This window comes from Phascolarctos cinereus, unplaced genomic scaffold, assembly GCF_003287225.1.
Source record: "Phascolarctos cinereus isolate Bilbo 61053 unplaced genomic scaffold, phaCin_HiC Scaffold_5;HRSCAF=322, whole genome shotgun sequence".
NCBI classification, from domain to species: Eukaryota; Metazoa; Chordata; class Mammalia; order Diprotodontia; family Phascolarctidae; genus Phascolarctos; species Phascolarctos cinereus.
The window spans coordinates 340270083-340290735 of NW_027555958.1; the positions used below are offsets into that span (position 1 = coordinate 340270083).

The following is a 20653-nucleotide window of genomic DNA, read 5'->3' on the forward strand; positions in this document are numbered from 1 at the left end:
TACTCTGTTGAAAATGGATATTTATCTAGAATTCAGGTATTTACAGGAGCTAAATACCCTGGGAGAGTTATAGTAAAAATGAATAAATTAAGGCTTTTCTTTACACTAATATGTCTTTCCTTTCTTTTTTAGCTTTGTTTTAGAAATGTTGCCAGCTTTCAAATTCTCCTTGTAGCATCTTGTTTTTAATAGAATGTTAAAAGGAAAACTTAGGGAGCCTGATTTAGAGCTGTTCACTAGATCTTTAGACACATTTCTGGTGAAGTCAACACAATGTAATTGAGTGACTGAATTTTTATCACACAAAATAAGATATAAATTAAGTCTGTTATTATGCTTATTTGTAATATTTTTCATCTCTCTATGTGTTTATGCCATCAAGCAACTTTTGCCTCTTGCTTAAAAAAAAAAGCTCACTCTGGACAGGGAATATATCTGTTAAGTGAATTTCTTTTTCAAAAACTTTGCTATACATTTATCATTTAATGTAATAACAGATTGAAATAACTGAATTTTCATGGCTCACTTATACCTATCAAATAATTAATGTGGAATTATTTTGGGTCTGATCTTATGCTGTTGATTTTGGCATTCTTGGTGTTCTAATCTTTTGTCATGGCCTCTTATGCATATTACATTGGGAAGGTACCTAACCTTTGATAACCTTTGATTAAAAAAAACAAATTCAGTAAACAATTTTTTTGCCTGCATCTATAGTTTTATTAGTGGAAGGAATGCCTAGTTTGGAATTTCCATATGTAAATGTAGATAAGCAGTTCATGTGTACTTTAGATTCTAAGAAACTTGACTGGAGTATTGAGAAGCCAAGTGACTGTACCGTGGCCATGCAGCTATTGTGTCACAATCAGCAAGTGAAACAGTTGATTCCTGGCTTCAAGGTTAGCAATTAATCCAGTACTACATACTGCCTTTCAACAAAAAATAAACACGGCTCACTGGGAGGTAAACTCAAACTCTTCAATAATGTGATGTTCTTTGAATTCTATTTGGCTGTGAAATTATTTCAGATTTACTTGTTAAGGTCCGCTCTTTTGTCTTCATGTGAAATGTCTTTTTGTAACTGTCATATTGCATTCATATGTGATACAGGGAAGGAAGACTGAGATTAGGAGAATGCATACTTTATTACAAATTTTATGTGCATTATATACTATTTATACGCATACACACACATACCTTCATACACATATGTTCAAGTGATCAATACTAAAAGATTAGCCCCTAAGCAAGGAGCATACTGATTTTGTTTAATACTTATTTAAATTTGTGTTCAAATCTGACCATTGACTTCATTGACCTGCATGGATGTTTTAGCATCTACATATGCTCAACCTTATGTCTGTTAACAATTTTTGTACTGGATTAACTTAAGACTTACTATTAAATATTATGTGCCTGTAGGTTAGGCATTATGATTTAAGTGGGTAACTTTTTTTTCATTAGCATTAAAAGACCTAAGGAAATAGTAATCTAAAAGATTGGTACTAGAAACCCTATATGAAGATATTTAAATGATTGTTAATTTGCTAATATCTTATTCACTTTTATTTTGGCTTTTCTTTTCACAGCAAATTGATATAGAAAAATGGGTATGTTCCTCAGTGTATTTTTAAAAATTTGTGTGATCTGAACTGTTATTGCATGTTTGCTATTATGTCTAATCTTTTGCTTACATTGCTTGTTCTATCAGTAGAAAGCAATCACAATATTAAGGGTATAAACTAATTTTATTCCATGAGTCTTAAAATAGAAACATCTGTTTCTACATGCTATCTTGTAGTTTCATGTGTCCTTTAAAATCAGGTTATTGTATGATTTGATTTGTTTTCTAATGAAAGCATACTAGATTATCAATCAGCAAGCATTTATTAAGCTCTTACACTTTGGCAGGTACTGTTATTGGTAGGGAATACAAAGACAATAATGAAATAGTCTATGTGCCCTAGGAATTTATATTTTTTCAGGCATTCAATATTTATCAAGCTCCTGCTTTGTGCCAGGCATCATGCTTGAATGCTGGTGTTACAAAAAGAGTCAAGACAGTCCTTGTCCTTAAGGAGCTCACAATCTAATGGGGGAGACAACAAACAAACAATTATGTAAAAATGAACTATTTGCAAGATAAATTGAAAATAATTAAGGGAGTAAAGGCCCTAGAATTAAGAGGGATTGGGAAAGGTTTCTTATAGAAGATAAGATTTTAGGTGAGACTTGAAGCTAATAAAAGAGATGAAGAGAAAGAACATTTTAGGCATGGGAGATAGCCAGAGAAAATTCCAGAGCTGAAATATGGAATATCTTAATTTGTGGAATAACAAGGAGCCTAGTGTCACTGGATTTAAGAGTATGTGGTTGGTAGTAAGAAGACTAGAAAGGTAGAAGGGGCTAGCTTTGAGCACTAAACAAAGGATTTTGTGTTTGATCTTGGAGGTGATGAGGAGCCACTGGAGTTTATTGAGTAGGGGTGACATGGTAAGACCTATACTTTAGGAAAATCACTTTGGTGGCTGAATGGAGGATGAATTGGAGTGGGGAAAGACTTGAAGCAGGCAGACCACCAGCAGGCTATTGCAATAGTCCAGGGGTAAGACGATGAGGGCCTGTACCATAGTGATGACAGTGTCAGGGGTGAGAAGAGGACATGTTCAAGAGATAGTGCAAAGGTAAAATTGACAACAGATTGTATATGAGGTATGAGAGATAGTGAGGAGTTGAGGGTAATAGGTATTAGGAGCCTGAGGAACTGAGACGTTGTCTTCTACAGTAATAGGGATGGTAGGAGGTGTTTAGGAAGAAGGATAATGAGTTCCATTTTGGACATATTGAGATTAAGATGTTTATTGGACATCTAGTTTGAGATGCCTGAAAGACAGTTGAAGATGCAAGATTGGAGGTCAGCAGAGAGGTTGGGGCAGGGATAGGTAGATCTGAGAATTGTCAGCATTGTTGTTGTTATTCAGTCTTTTTTGGTTGTGTCTGATTCTTTATGACCCTATTTGGGATTTCTGGGCAAAGATACTGGAGTGGTTTGCCATTTCCTTCTCCAGCTCATTTTACAGATGAGGAAACTGAGACAAACAGGGTTAAATGACCCTTGCCCAGAGTCATACAGCTAGTAAGTATTTGAGGCCAGATTTGAACCTAAAAAGATGAGTCTTCCTGACTCCAGGCACAGCATTCTATCTACTGTACCACCTACCTGCCCTCAATAAAACAGTAGAAATCTTAAAGAGCTAATCTATTCCAAAATTCAAGATAGTATGAGTATAGTGGTGGGTATATAAATATGCACATTGTGCTTTGCTAATTATACGTCCCACAAGGACTTCAGTGCATGTGCAAGTATTGTTTCCAGGCTGTTTACCACTTGAAGAGGAGCCTTTTGATTTACTGCTGAGTTACAATTAAGGAGGCATTCAGAAGGCACTCATTATTAGCTGAAGTATTTTCTTCTTTCTGCCTGGCTGTATTTGAAAAGGCCCATATCACATTATTCTTCTTACCACTAGTGAAGGAAAAAGGAGTCAGTTGCTTCATGAGGAAAGCAGTTATGTGTCTATTCAGTTTCAGCTCAATAGTTAGTCAAAAGTCTGTTTTCTTTAATATGTGGTTAGCAGAAAGTAGTCATACTTGAGCATGCTCTGAAGTGCACATGGGTATTGCCTCAGTTTAGCACACTGAACATATTCTTAAGGGCTGGACTTGGCTAGTCCCCCATTTTATATGGAATTTATTAATAGCCTCTCCAGAAATAATATTATAACCCCCTGGTTTCTCCTAGTCCTTCTTTACATTTCCATCTATCCACACTTCAAAAAGAATCAGGCAACTTTATTTATATTTTATATCTGTCTTCAATTTCCTTGATAGTGACATGCAAATCTACTTTAATTATTATCTCCATTTTATATCCTTGGTCACTGAGTATAATTTTACATTTTACTCATTTCCCTTTACCACTAATTTGTTTCAGAAATTAAATCTGTAGCTCCTTGGAGGGAGAAGGCTGGTGTCGCTGGATTACAGGGTACATGGAGGGAGTAAAGGGTAAGAAGATGGAAAAGACAGAAAGAGGTCCAGGTTATAAAGGGCTTTAAAAGCCAGAGAATTTTATATTTGATCCTGAAGGTGATCAGGAGCCATGAATTTATTGAGTATGGGAATGATATGGTAAGGCCTGTGCTATAGGAAGATCAATTGATAGTTGAGTGAAGGATGGATTAGAGTAGAAAGAGACTGAGGCATGGTGACCAACAAGTAGGCTTTTATATTAGCCCAGGTATGTAGTGAAGAAGGTCTATACCAGGTGGTTGCAGTATCAGGAGAGAAAAGAGTACACATGAGAGATGTGATGAAAGTAGACTCAAGATTTGGCAATTGATCAACTGTGGAGTATAAGAGAGAATGAGGAACTGAGGAAGACACCAGGGTTGTGAGCTTGGGTGATTTAGAGTATGGTGGTACTCTAGACTGTCAGAGAGAAATGAAAAGGGCAGGGCTTGGGGGAAAGGACAGTGATTTTATTTTAAGGTATCTGTGGAACATATTGTTTGTGATATCTAATAAGCAGTTGGAGATGCAAGATTGGAGTTTGTGAGGGCAAGTAGGGCTGGACAAGTAGATCTGAGAGACATCTGACATTGAAACTGTGAGTGTTGATGAGATTGCCTAGAGTGATAGAATAGAGGGAGAAGAGATGAGGGTATCAGGGCCCAGCATAGAGCCTTGGCAGACACCCAGGGTTAGTGGGTATGATTTGGATTAGAATCCATCAACAGAGAGAAGAGGTGGTAGAAAGAGAATAAAGAGAAAGCAGTGTCTTGTGAACCTAGAGAGAATATTGAGAATAGAGTGAACGGCAATGTCAAAAAGCTTCAGAGAGGTCAAGTATGAGGACTGAGTAAAAGCCATTAGATTTGGTAACTTTGGGGAGAGCAATTCCAGTTGAAAGATGAGGTCAGAAGCCAGACTGCAAAGCATTGAGAGGAGAGTGAGAGGAAAGGAAGTGGAAGAATCTATTGTAGGCGTCACAACAAAAAAACAGATAAAGGGTGAGAGATGGACAGAACAAATGAGAGTTTTGGGGGGATGTATGAGACATAGACATAATTGTAGGTAGTAAGGAAGCAACCAGGTGACAGGGAGTGATTGAAGATAAGTGAGAGAGTGGGAATGATAGGGCAATCTACTGGAGAAGACAAAATGAAATTGGATCACTTTTGCATGTAGAGTGATTTGTCATGGCAAGGAGAAGGGCCTTCTTTTCATGTGGAACAGTGGGAGAAAAGTGGCAGAATGATGTGAAATTAGGAACAGGGGAGAAGAAGGAGCTCTTGGTGAATGGCCTCAGTTGTTTGTTTTTTTCAGTGAAATATGAAGCAAGGTTCTTAGCTGACAGAGTAGGGGAATAAGGAACTGTGGAAGGCATGAGGAGGAATAAAAAGCTTTGGAAAGGCATTTGGAGAGTAGGATAGTGAATTGTTTAGACGTATAAAAGGATTGACTTTTCACAGTGAGTGCCAAGTGGAAACTAGGTAATGTAAACTTGCAGTGATCTCAGTCAGCATGGCTTCATGATTTTCTCCAGCTATATTCAGCAGACCATAAGTAGGAGTGAAGATGGTAGTTGGGGGGAGGGGACAGGGGAAAGTAATCCAAGGCTGAGGTTTGTCAGACCAAGATCTTCACTAGGATAATGGGGAAAGGGACTCAGGAAAAGAGGACAGGGTGGAGTTGAACTGGTTCATCAAGGGGACAAGATGGGGAAGAGGAAAGATTATAGCAAATGAAAGGTGATGGCTTAGAAGAAAATTGAGGGTAGAGAGATAGGAGGTTTCAGTGAAGAAGAAGAACCAGGTTTGAAGTTGCCGGGAAGACAGAGGTGAAAAGGTAAAAGATAAGATAATGATCAGATAAAGGAAGATCAGAGTTCATGAATTTGGAGGTGGAATACTTGTAAGTGGGACAGTTGGTGGCCAGTTCAGTATGACTGACCATGTCTTTGTTCAATGCAATGGGATGGAGAAGTATGTCACTGGAAATGAGTAAGTTGAAGAATTGGGAAGTTAGTGTGTTTGAAGGAGTTATCAATATGTATATTAAAGTCCCTTATTATGAGGACAGTGGTTGGGGAGGAGAGAAAGATTGTGATATAGGCACTGAACTAATTAAGAATGTTCTGAAGGTCTGTGGACAGTTAGAATTTTGATTTGATGATAAATGTAGATTGAATGGACCTCGAAGGAGAAGAGGTTACTGATGATGGTGGTGGATGGAGATCCTAGAAGTAGCAGTGGGGAGCAAGGAGTAATCAATCCACCACAACTGGTGAGCTGGTGCGAATGAATTAAAGGGCAACCAGTACTAGAAAATATAGGCAGGGAAGCTTTGTCATGATGAGGGACCTAGGTCTCAGTGAATGCGAGAAGATGGAATGGGTAAGAAAGGAAAAGATTTAAGATGAAAACTAATTTGTGACCTATGGAGCAAGAATTCCAGGGAGCTTAATAGTTGCTCAGTTGTTTTTTAGTCGTATCTGACTCTTCGTGATCCCATTTGGAGTTTTCTTGGCAAGTGGTTTGCCCTTTCTTTCTCCAGCTCATTTTACAAATGAGCAAACTGAGGCAAACAGGGTTAAGTGACTTGTCCTGGGTCATACCTAATAAGTGTCTGAGGCAGAATTTGAACCCAGGAAGGACAGTTTCCGAGTCCAGGCCCAGTACTCTATCCACTGCACTGCCTAGTTGCAAAGTAGTAGGGTTGGATACCTTTAGAGTGGTGCATTGTGGATCAGGGTTAAAGAAATGGAAACAAGGCACTTTTAATGGGGGATACAGATCAGGATTTGATGGAAGAATCACCAGGATTTGAAACCAAGTCTTTTCATGCTAATGAAAATTGACCATGTAGAAATGTAAACTGGCATAATATGTGGTCAGAAGATGTCCTTAGATTTTTTTCAGAGCACTGAGGATTATAAAGTATTGGTGGGAATTTTTAGTCCGAAAAGCCACGTAAATAAGTGGTATATTGCATTTGGCCAGATAAAAAACTCCCTTGAAGCATGTTTTAGATCATTTTTAACAGTGTTGACATTGAAATCTTGAGGATTCTAAATCCTGAAGTCCTTTATTTATACATATGCTAAAAAAAGTTTAATTAGGGGCTTTGAGATATTTTCTCTATTTCTGAGGTGGGAAAAGAGAAGCACCCTGCCACCTTTTTTGAAAAAGGATATTGCTACAATTCATGTCTATAAACATGAATCAGAGAAACAAGTTAGAGTTTGTAGTTGCTTTTCCAAAATGTTTTTTACATGCCATTATAAAGTAATAAAAATAAATTGGCAAGTCTATACTATTGGAAGAAGAAAAAAGGCAGAAATATAATATATTTTTACCTAGCATCCTTGCAAATATGTTTATTTGTTCATTTGTTTGAAGTCATCATTGTTGTGTATCTACTATTTGTAATGCATAAAGAATATACAAATATAATTACAACATAGTCCTTGCCTTCTTTGAGAATATTAGTAAACTGTGGGTCTTACTACCAATTTTCACATACTGTTGTGATGGTGTATCTGGTGATATTGATAATCTTTAGCATCTCATCTTTGCAACCTTGGACAAGTCACTTAATCTTTCAAGGCCTTGCTTCCACATTTGCAGAACAAGAAAATTGGAATAGATCTATAAGGTCTCTTCTAGTTCTGAAGTTCATTCATTCTATGAAGGCTTTGACTGTATTTTTAATTAAAAAAAAGGCTGTCTAGGGCCTGATATTTAAAACCTATCTTAATTGTTTTCTCACTCTGAGACTGTGGACTTGCAATAAACCTTGTCTGTTTTTAAATGCAGCTATTATAATGGGTGTGGCAAAGATTGTCCTATGATTTTTTTTGGTGTGTTTGTGTAGAGAGCCAATGCCTTAGTGATTTAAATTAAGTTTTTTTTTGTTTAAGAAATCATCAGGCTGAGATCGTATTACTTGTTAGCTGAAAATATATATTTTTCCATTTTGATCTTGGAGGTTCATAAGTCTTGAATATAATCTAAAAATCTAGTCTGTTTGCTTCCTATTGTTTCCTTGTCCTTCTTACCTACTTTTATGTTTTCTGGACAGAAGTGGAAAGGACTCCAAATGGAAATGTAGTCATTCTTTTTATGTTACTATCAAGAAAATAATTACAAGACAACTTTAAAATTTTTTTAAGCATATGATAAGTTTTTAATACAGTATTGCTGTATTTAAAAAAAATCAGCTAATTAACATCTTACTAATTAACCCCTCCTCTGGCCAAACTTCTTCCTCCCCTCAACCAGATTTAATCTTTCAGGTATCCATGAAGGCATTAATAAAGATGAAAAACCATTTTTTTGGCCAAACTTTTTTTCAGTCTGGATTCCATTGTCTACTCTTTAGTGAGTAGGCTTTCAGGACCCTTTAGATTGACTTTTTTTTCCCCCTTTTGGAACTAATTTTAAATTTATAGGATAAAATGATACCATTTTTATTTTCCTCTTTTGAATCACTTCTTTGAGTGTTATTAAACAGGTTTCCAAATAAAGGAAGATTAGGTCCACATCCTCAAAATTTGAAAGCAGATTAGCCTGTTATGAATGAAAAGTATTTAAGTGATTTTAATGTGCAAATCTCTGTGCTATAGATTTAAAGACTAACCTGTCTTTTTTTGAAATATAATTAGTGTTCCCATTCCTGTTTGTTTTTTTTTTCAATTGGTGAGCCTGATATAATAGTAAGTTGAATCATAGTTTTAGTAGGATAAAGGACCTTATTGGTCATCTGTCATTTTACATACTTGAGGCCAAAAGTGGTTAAAGTGACAAGCTCAGGATCACACGGATAGTTTCAAGTGTCAGGATTCATACTTAGCTTCTTAGACTTCAACGTTAGGACACTTTTGATTCCATTATACTCTTACTGTTTTCAGCACTTCTGTGCAATTGGAGCAGTCTTTGATCTATCGTCTCAAAAGCATTTTAACCCCTCTTTGAGACAATTAATTAGCTTTATTCACTTTCTTTCATTCCTAGAACTAAAATATTCCCTTTTGTGTTCTTGTGCAAAATGATAATTCGCCCAGAAAATTCCTCTAAGGTAGTAGTGTTAGAATATACGCTTCATGCCTCCACTGGGGCCAGTTTTCTTTATTAGTCACTGTTATATATTTTATCATTAGGGAGCTAAATGAAGCACTTGGACAAAATGCTTTAAAGTTTTAGTCTCTTCATGAAGACATAGTAGCGTATCCTAGACATGAATTTGAAACATTTCTGACGTAAACCAGGGACAGTTTCTTCATTATTTTTCTTCCTATGTGGGAATTCCTTTTTAGTATTTTCCTGGTCATTGTTTTTCATCATCACTTAATAATTACAAATGATATGCTGATTCCCTTCCTTCCTAATATCTTCTTGAGATAGATTTTTCATCTTCTCTAATGCATCTTTCCATTTCCTTGCTGAGCCTTACCCTTCTCACCCCCCACCCCCAGCAAACAAACAGACAAACAAAAAGGCAAGCCAAAGGTCTTTGTAGGAAATACTGTGAAATTATCTAGCTCCTCCAGTCATTTTACTCTGGCAAGTCATTTAACCTTTCTGGGCTGAATTGGTTTCTAAGCACCCTTTCAGCTTCAGAATATGCATCTTATAGTAAACCGTTCTCTTTTTTACTCCTCACATATATGTTTTATTTTTAAAAGTGAATAGTGACATTTTAAAAGAGCACTGAGTTCTGAAGTTGCAACTTTGACAAAATTTGGCAGAGTTTTGATAGTATTAAAACTGACATTATACAAACAGAAACTAAGATTAAATATTTTCTCTCTTAAGATTTTATTTTATTGCTATTTTAATATAGAATGTACTTTTGTACTCTGGGCTATGGTTGTCTCAATCAGGTTTGCAGTTTTGTCCTGTGGAAACCTACTGACATATAAATTCCGTCTTATTTAAAACATTGTTTACTGTTGTTTTTCTATTTCTTTCCACCTTTTCCCCTGTCCTGTTTGGCTCTTTGGATATTAGAAATTCTAAAGGGAAATAATAAATAGAATGACCCTGTTTTATATCTCTACAAAACTTTAAAAAGTTCAGCTGCTAGTTTTTAAAATTAGGCAAAATTTTTTTTAAAAAAGAAAACTTCCAAAATCCTAGCATAATTGAAACAAATTGCATTAGTTTAACCATTTTTTTGTTGTTCAGTTGTGTGTGGCTCTTTGTGACATGATGGGTCATTGCATGCCAGCTCCTTCAAATCTCCACTGTCTCTCAGTCTGTTCAAGCTCATGTTTGTTGTTTCTATGGCAATATCTGTCTGTTTCATCCTCTGCTGTCTCCTTTTTCTTTTGCCTTCAATCTTTCCTGACATCAGGGTCTTTTCTGATGAATGCCATCTTCTCATGTGGCCACAGTATTTAAGCTTCAGCTTCAGTATTTGACCTTCCAGTGAATAGACTGATTTAATTTCTTTAAATCTTGTCTGAGTTGACCTCCTTGTTGTCTGAGGGATTCTCAAAAGTCTTCTTCAAAAGTATCAGTTCTGCATTTATCAGCTTTTGTTATAGTCTGACTCTTACAGCCATATATTGCCACTGGAAAAACCATAGCCCTGAGTATAATGTAGACCTTTGTCAGTAATGGTGAAGTCTCCGCTTTTCAGCATGCTGTCCAGATTTGCCATAGCTTTTCTTCCATGAGTAAGCATCTTTTAATTTCATGGCTGCAGTGGCCAATCTGCAGGGATCTTTGAGGCCAAGAATATAAAATATGACACTGCTTCCATTTCTTCCATTTCCTGTTTGCAAAGAGGTGATGGGGACTACTTGCCAAAATCTTAGCTTTTTTGCTGCTAAGCTTCAAGCCAGCTTTTACATTCTATTCTTTCACCCTCATCAAGAGGATTCTTAATTCCTCTTTACTTTTGCTGTAAGAGTGGTATCATCTGCATGCGTGGTGTTGTTGATATTTCTTCCCAGGACCTTAATTCCAGCTTTTGATTCATCCAGCCTGCATTTGCATGATATATACTCTGCATATAAGTTAAATAAATAAGGTGAAAAATGTACAGCCTTGTCATACTCGTTTTCCAATCTTAAAGGAATAAGTTGTTCCATGTGTGTTTCTTACTGTTGGTCCACATATAGGTTCCTTGGGAGACAAGTTAGATGATTTGGTATTCCCATCTCTTTGAGGAACTTGCCACATTTTATTGTGATCCACTTAGTCAGAGGCTTCAGTGTAATAGTGAAGCACAAGTAGATGTTTTTCTGAGACTCCCTTGCTTTCTCCATAATCCAGTAAATGTTTGCAATCTGGTCTGTAGTTTTGCTGCTTCTTTAAAAACCAGCCTGCTTTTCTGGTAATTCTTAGTTCACATATTGCTGAAGTCTAGCTTTGCAGAATCTTCAGCATGACCTTACTGGCATGTGAAATGAGTGCAGTTGTTTGTTATTTGAACGTTCCTTGGCATTGCCGTTTTTTTTTTTTTTTGGCTAGGCAATGGGGTTAAGTGACTTGCCCAGGGTCACACAGCTAGTAAGTGTTATGTGTCTGAGGCCGGATTTGAACTCAGGTCTTCCTGAATCCAGGACCGGTGCTCTATCCACTGCGCCACCTAGCTGCCCCAGGCATTGCCCTTTTTTAAGATTGGGATGTAAATTCATCTTTTCCAATCCAGTAGCCATTGTTGTGTTTTCCAAATTTGCTGGCTTATGGAGTGCAGCACTTTAACATCATCATCCTTTAACTTAAACTAGTTTAGCCGGAATTCTGTCATCTTCCCTAGCCTTATTGTTAGCAATGCTTCCTAAGGTTTACTTGACTTCATTCTCCAGGATGTCTAGCTCTAGATCAGTAACTACACCATCACGGTTAACAGTGATGTTAAGATCTTTCTTCTATAGTTCTGTTGTGGATTCTTTCCACCTCCTCTTAATTCCCCCTGCTTCTGGTACATACCTACCAGTTTTGTCTTTTATCATGCCCATTTTTGCATGAAACTTTCCCTTGATATCTCTGATTTTCTTGAAGAGCTCTCTTGTCTTTCCCATTCTATGGTTTTCTTCTGTTTCTTTGCATTGCTCATTTAAGATAGCCTTCTTATCTCTCCTTGCTATTCTCTGGAATTCTACATTCAGTTGGGTATATCTTTCCCTTTTTCCTTTCTGGGTATATCTTTCCCTTTTTCCTTTCCCTTTCCTTCATTCCTCAGCTATTTGTAAAGCATCATTGTACAGCCATTTTGCTTTCTTGCTCTTTTTCTTTGGAATGTGTTTTGTTGTTGCCTCCTGTACAATATTGTGAACCTCTATCCATAGTTCTTAAGGCACACTATCTATGAGATCTAATCTCTTAAGCCTATTCATCACCTCCAGCTCATATTCATAAGGGATGTTATTCAGGTCTGATGGTTTTCCCTACTTCAATTTAAGTCTTAATTTTGCAATAAGAAGCTCGTTATTTGATACATATTCAGCTCCAGTTCTTGTTTTAACTGACTGTGTAGAGCTTCTCCACCATTAACTTCAAAGTATATAGTCAATCTGATTTCTATGTTGACGATATGGTAATGTCCATGTGTAGAGTTGCCTTTTGGCTTGTTGAAAAATTGAACATTTGTTAGGACCAGAGAGTTATCTTGCCCTCTTCATTTTGTATTCCAAGGTCAAACTTGCATATTATTCCACTGATGGTAATAATTAAGGGAGCTTTTACTGAGAGCAATGTCATTAATGTTGTAACTCAATTATTAATCTGTCTTAAAAGCCCATATCTTAAAAACTCTGCATTCAAATCATTCTTGGCAAATTTCCTGAGAGGATCCTTACTTTGCCCCAAGACAGAAACTGACCTCAATGTAGCCATCATTCAGTAAATATATGATGTCAGAGAGATAGAATACTTGTATTTAAAGAAATTTTCATGTTAGAAATCCTTTTTCCTTAGTTTCACTGATTGCTAATTTAAGTATGCATACAATCTCTCATATTACCCCTTCTTCTGTAACAATTTTTGGCTTCAAATTTGTAAATAAAATGCAATTTCTAATCCTCCTGACTCTTTGTATAAAATCATAGGAAACATTGAAAAAACATGCTAGGAGTACAGAAGAAACATTCTAGGAGTTCATATGCATTGTCAAGTCAAGAAACATTTATTAAGTTCTTAATATGTGCCAGGCATTACCTAAAGGACTGAGAATACGAATAGAAACAAAGGAAATATAGTTCCTACTCTCAAGGAGCTTAATATTTGGAGTTCTAAAATAATTGAGTAAAATTAAAAGGAATTATCAATATAATTAGCACTAAGTATGTCATTTTATAAGGAAGTTTTTAGTCTTCCCTTAGATGATGTTTTCATGCTTCTTTGATTTTCATATTTTATGATAAGTAGTACCTAAGGAATTCCTTTACATTCACTTTGGATGAAATATTAGCTCTTCAGTGGAGTAGTTTAGATTAAGAGATGACACGTTTACTAATTTCTAATGCACTAACCTTGTTGCAGTTATTTGTTTTGCTCTCTGGATCATGGTGTTTTATGGTATGAAAAGCTGAAATGAAGTGGTAAAACACTTACTAATAGTGTCCATGTGTTGTAAATCTAACTACACTTTGTTTTCTCTCTGCCTAAATAAACTGGATATTAATACTTACATTAAAATGTAGTAGCATGCGTTTAAATATTTAAAAAGAAGGGAATTGATTCAAAGATGTCTCTAAAGATATATCGTTTGGCGAAGTTTTTGCTCTCTCACATGTAGTTAGTATAAGCATTATTGTGACAATGTGACAACTGTATTTTTATGTTTAGTAATCAGAGGGCTCCATTTGGCTTCCAGAGAAAAATTCAGTTTTGGAAATCTTTGAAGAATTGAATGTTTAATGCTTTCTCTTTTCTTTTTATGCTCCTACAGAAATTCATGATGAAGGTAAGATAATGAAATATTTTTATAAATGTCCCCTTCCCATACATTTTTAATTTATTTTCCTATTTTGTAAAAATAAAACACATCTACAGGAAATAATCACATAGCTAATCCCTCATCCCCACATTTTATAGATGAATTAAAATTTTTATTAAATTGAACTTTAGAAAAGATGGACCTTTGACATTATGAGACACTTGGGGTTAGTAAAAGTGCTTTGCAGTTTCCTGATAGGAGTCCAGTCCTATGTCTTTCTCTTAAATTCTGGGCCCAGCTCAGCATTGTATTTGTCTTTCCTAGATATACATATGGTATAGAATATTGTGGAAAATGGATGGGTATTCTTTTTTTTAAAATTATTTATTATTTTATTTTTCTCCAAATATATGCAAAACAATTTTTAACATTAGTTTTTGAAACTTTGAATTCCAAATTCTCTCCTTTCCTCCCTTCCCATCCCCCTCATTGAGAAGGCAAGCAATTCGATATAGGTTATACATGTGTAGCCATGCAAAACGTTTCTGTATTAGTCATGTAAAAGAAAACATAGACCCCTCCCAAAAAAACCCTCAAGAAAAATAAAGTAATGGGGCTGCAAGGTGGTACAGTGGATAGAGCACTGGCCCTGGAGTCAAGAGGACCTGAGTTCAAATCCGATTTCAGACAATTGACACTTAACTAGCTATATGACCTTGGGCAAATCACTTAACCCCATTGACTTGCAGCAACAACAACCAAAAAAAAAAAAAAGAGAAAAGAAAAGAGTGTTTCAGTGTCTATTCAGATACCAGGACTGTGACTTGGATCTGAGTATGGCCCCTGCCTCAGTGCTAGCAAAGACCCTTGTAATCTTCTGACCAGTTGTTTGACTGACCCCCTTAACATCTGTGGGCTGAGAGCTCTGGAAGCGGCTGCTCCTGTTGCTGATTTGGTGGCTGCCAAAGCCTGCTCCTGGCTTGCTGTGGCTGGGGCTGTGCTGGCACAGCCTACCCTGGACTGAGCTCCACTCTCACTCTTGTGCGACAGACCTTTCCTGCCGATCTTCTAAGTTGTGTTTGGCTGGAAAATTATTTCACACTGTCCTTTTGTGGGTTCTGCCGCTCTAAGAATTATTTTATGGCATTGTTTAAAGGTCTTTGGAGGGGTTTTGGGAAGAGCTCAGGGGAGTAGCTGCCTTTTCTGGGCTATCTGGACTTCGCCCCAATGAGACATTCTTCACCCATTTTGTCTTTCCCATGTGATTGGACAAGCCACAGTCCTTTAAGTGATTGCAGATCTCTTTCAGGAGTGTCTGCATTCCATTGGGACTTAATGTAATCAACACAGAGTCTTATGCAAACGTGAGATATGCAAGACTTTACCTTCCATAAGGAATATTTCCTCCACCTGGCTCTGTCCTGGATTTCTTCAAAAATAAAATGTTTGCCAGTGTTGCCAAGTGGCTCTGAAACCTTGATCATTGCTTCCTTTAAAATATTAATTATAGTCATCACACAGGGAATGAAAAGGCACATGGTGGTTGTGAGCAGGTTACAAACCAAGGAGCCATTCATGGCGGTGCATCCCTAGTCACTGCTATTAGGGATGCTGATGCTTGGTGGATCTCTTGAGTTTGGGAGTTCTTTAGTAAGACTAAAGTTGATCTGGTGTTTTCATTAAGTCCAGCAACAAAATAGGGAGATCCTAAGAGTGAGGTACCACCAGGCTACATTTAAGGAGGAGTGAACTAGGCTAAGTTGGAAAAAGAGCAGGTCAAAGCTTCTGGGCTGATCAGCAGTGGGGCAGGACCTTTGAGTGACCACTGGATGTCCAATCCAGGGAAGATAGGGAGACCAGTTCTCAAGAAGAGAAACAGTAATAGTAAACATATAACCAACAAGCAGCTCTGAAGAACAGGAGTAAAGAATGTCATCATAGTATTTTATGGCAGAAGGGGAAGATGAACTGTTCATGTCATGAGAACAAGGGATAAAAGGTGGACAGCCAGAGTGTTCCACTGGGTACCTTTATGATATCAGAAGGCTTCTGTCATGTTAGGTGGATCCCATTGATGAACTTTTTGGAGGTCATGGGTAAGAATTGTGCAAGATGGGCAGGCAAGAATGGTTGTGATCAACATCTTTTGAGGGAACTCCTAAATTTTTGACTTTAAAGATTTATCTGAGGTTTTGAAAGAGAGCTTTTGAAACATTTATTTAAAGACAACAAACCAGATTATAGTGCTTATATTTTTCTTCAATACTAGAACTTTTCATCTACTATCATTGGAGGAGGATAAAAAGAATTAAATCTGGGGCAGTCATACTGCCCTTAAACTGTAGAACATAGTGCCAACAGAAGTGGCAGTTGTAGCCAAAAAAACCCTAACAAACTATAGCAGGGCTCCCTGGCCTTAACATGTTCCCATGTCTTTGAGGGATTGTATTTTATTAAGATAACAAGATTTCATATATATTGACAATTTATGAAATAATATTTGTAACATGCTTAGCAGAGTACCTGACATATAGTAGAAACTATGTAAATGCTATGATTATTACTACTATTATTTATTCTACCCAAATATTTTCCTCTGTATATAGAATCCTCCTGGTGTGTGTGTACATGCATGTATATATGTGCATATACACAATACAGGTGTGCATGAATGTGTGTATATACATGTGTGCACATGCATGTATATGTGTGCACACATGCATATATGTGTATATATGTACATACATATATATGTATGTGTGTGTGTGTGTGTGTGTGTGTATAGCTATATATATATGTATATAGCTATGTCTTTAACGTATACTTTAACTTGTGCTATGTTAGCAATTGTACGTGCTGCTACAACCCTTCCAGTGAAATCTGGACTGATAGATGTTAATAAAAAAAAGTTCTTGTGCTTTCAGGGACTAAAGATGTCAATATGACAAGTAGAACTAGTTTACTCTAATGAAAAATCATGCCATTGAGCATTGTAAGATTGACTATAATGTCTTCATTTTTGGGAAGACAGGGAGATGTGGACCTGTGATTTCATCAGGTTAAGGAACTCCTTGTAGGCAAACTCCCTTCACCAATTCAGATTGTTAGTTTGTCTGTAATTTTATAGTATTAGAGAGTAGCTAGTATGTGTCAGAGGTAGGACTTGAAATTAAGTCTTCATTTCTGTTATCCACCTCCAGCCCCATGCCCATCCCCTTTATTCATTGTCCCCTCAGTATATATGCAGGATATCCCAAATGTCTTAGAGTTGTTTAAACTTAAAAAGGCTTTAAGACTTTTGGGGCACCCTATATTCTTGTTGTTCAGTATTTTCTGGGAACTTTTACTATGGATTTTTGTAATATTATTCGTTCTCATTCTTTCATGTAGTGAGCATTTATGAAATATTAACAAACATACATTCAGCATGCTGTTGAACCTGTGTTCAATACTGGTTCTGATAATTAGCTTTGTTATGCTGGGCCAGTCACTTAACCTCTTTGGGCTTCTTAGTCTATTCAATGTCTTCTGACTCTGAATGCATTAAGGGGAAAAATATACTTAGGGAAAATGGAAGAGCCACCAGGTAGCAGCAGATCAGTGTTAATGAACTCTTGCAACAGAAAACAAGTTTTCTCTCTTATTGTACTTTGCTAATTTATCTGTAATAATTCAGATAGGAAGTTAGTTGCTGTGACTTTTTTTTTTTATGTTGTTAAGAAATCCCTGAATTAAGATAGTGTTGTGCACTTAAAACTTAAAGGTAAGAAAACAAAATATGACTGTTATGTCATTAAAAAAAGACTTAGGTCAATTACTTAAATAATTCAGGGAGAAAAAATACTTTTGCCTAAAATATTCAGGTAATTAGGACAACCTTTTATTTTCCCTGACCTGCCTGAGTTTTCTGATAGTTGTGTAATTTTCCCAACTCACTTTGCCAATATAAAGTTGGTACATAGATTTTACAATGTTTTTCTCTTCATTTTCAATAAATCAAAGCTATAGTTTTGAGTTGTATGCAGATCTGCTTAGGGTCTCCCCCTTGCTGTTTAGATGAAAATTTTCTTTGGTTTCTTTATCAAGATCTTTATGCAGTTGTGGAGAAGAGTAATTACCTTACTGATGGGCAGTGAGACATAGTAGATGGAAAGTTGACCAAGGAGTCAGGAAGATCTAGGTTCAAATCCTGTCTCTGATACATAATTTCTATATTCCCCTGGATAAGTCACCTCTGACTTTAAGTAAGTCTCATGCAACTTTAAGTCTGATTTTCAGAGCAGATGCTGGCCTATGATCCAGAGGAAAAATAATCACTTTAACTAGAACAGAAGAGAAGGAAAATTAGGCCCTAAGCCAGCCCCAGCACATCCCAAAGGAGAAAGAATCTATTTATTTTAGGTCTAACCTCTTACTCATATTTGTCACTGCTTACCCTTAGCTCCCAGAACTGGCCTAAAGGCCTGTATATTTTCATGCCTATCTGTTAAAATTTTATTAATGCAGGCCATAGGCATGGAATTTTATCAAGTTTAAGCATTTTAAAGGAAGTAATCCTTATTTTTATTTTTCATCTTCAATAATTTTGAATTTCCCATCTGAAATAGAACTGCTTACCCTGTTGGAAGCAGACAGATGTTTTCCTATTGCTTAGTGCTGTCATTAAGCTAGAGCTGTTTCCTGAGGAAATTTGTTGGTAAAGATACCATCATGATTGCCACATCTGATACATTATTGTTAAACTAGGTTTGTCATGTTTATGTACTACTATTACTACTATTAGTATGATAACAACAACAACTACTACTACTACTGCTGCTGCTACTACTTACTACTACTACTACTACTACTACTACTACTACTACTACTACTACTACTACTACCACCACCACCACCACCACTACCTAGTATTTATATAGCACCTACTATGTGCATAATGCCTTTAAAAATGTTATCTCATTTGATCTTCACAACAACCCTGCAAGGTAGGTGCTATTATCTCAGGCAAGAACAAATGACACGTATATATGTTTTATGGGAATTTTGAATGTGGCTGAAGTTGCTTTTGCCTTATTACTTTAAGGAGGCTGACCATTAGCCCAAGGAGAAGACAGATTAAAGCCATATTATTTTCCTCTATGAAGCAGTCAATTTCCTCCTTGTCCAAGTTGAGAAAATAATTGTATTTTGTCACTTTTAAAATTTTGTATGTCATATGTAAGAAAGAAGGTACACATTGCATGTTTGGAAACCTGAGAACTGAAAATTCACTTCTTCCTTTCTCTACTTTGTTTTGTAACATAGGTTGAAGTACTTTGCATATTTCGTGGCTCCATTGTTTTAAATAGATAATTATGTGATATAAAATAGCATCAAAAGGTAAAAAATCTGAGTTAGATTTACATAAGTTGTGTAAGATTCTCTTTATTATTAAAATAAAATAGTTATGGGAAATACCCCAAGTTTCCTATGACCACTTCTGAATAATGAAAATATAATAATTAAATTTTTTTAAAAAAATCTTTGACATACCTGAATGGTATATAGTTGACAAAAATAGCTTTAATCAGCAATAATTGCAAAGAGTAATTAATAGACTAATATTATTTTATAAAACAATAAGAAAAAAAGAGCCAGGAATTTTAATGTGCAAATAGTGATAAGCTTTATTAGTCACCACCCTTGTAATTTTATATACTATAGCTTGCTGATCTCTGTTAGCATTTTAAACTTATGACAGTAATAAATTAAATGACCCAGTTTACTTTGGAAATAATTCCAAATAACATTGTTCCTCAGATTTTTCCTCAGAGAGAAATTCTTTCTACATATTAATGTAATAACAGTTATGTTATATTGATACATATTTTAAATAAAAACTGATATTGATATTTATACATTAAATCTTTTGCATACTCTAGTCACCTCTTTAGTGGAACTTTGGGAGTAGCACGGAATGTTAGAAAGAAAATGTTGTCATTAGATTTTTCTAAGTAAAATAGCCTGAACCCCTCTACCTCTCCTCCAACCCTATCCCTTCAGCAACCTGTCCTCTGTACCACACCATCTGATAAAGTATGGTTTGGTTTCATGCTAGTGGTTCTTCTCAAAGTATCAATGCTGTACAAACTGAATTCCACCAAGAAGAGATGGGAGAGTAGGAAGAATATGTCTTAGAACTACACTGTTATCTTCTTTCATCCAAGCTCTTCCAGTCTACCCTCCATATGGCTACCAAATTAGTGTCCTTAGAGCATAGGTTATGACCATGTCATTTCCCTGATCAAGAAGCTTTAGATGCCCCCCATTGCCTCTAGGATAAAACACAAATGTCTCTATTGGACATTTAAAATTCTTCACACTCTGATTCTAACCTATCTTTCTGAATTCATGACATTACTTTTTCTGATTCATTCTTCCGTCCAGCCAAGCTGGTCTCTTTGATGTTTCCTATACATATACATATATACACATATTCCCCCCCTGCCTAAAATGTATTCCCTCTCACTTCCTCGTGGAATTCCTGGACTCTTTTTAGAATTGGTTTACATACTACTACTTTCAAGAGGCTTTTCCTGTTACACTCTGTTGTTAGTATCACCTTGCCCAAATCACTGTTTATTTACCTTGCATTTATACTTTAACTTACTTATATGTGACCATGTTGTATCTCTCTGATAGAATTCAAGCTCTTTAAGGG

At 36.2% G+C, this 20653-nt stretch overlaps 1 protein-coding gene across 1 annotated transcript in view; it reads left to right on the forward strand.

Moving 5' to 3' along the window:
- RYR2 (ryanodine receptor 2) overlaps positions 1 to 20653 on the forward strand; it is a 794727-nt gene that overhangs the window by 274034 nt on the left and 500040 nt on the right. The window contains 2 exon segments of the mRNA XM_078156251.1: positions 1590 to 1610; positions 13966 to 13980. Coding sequence (XP_078012377.1) covers positions 1590 to 1610; positions 13966 to 13980 — 36 coding nt within the window.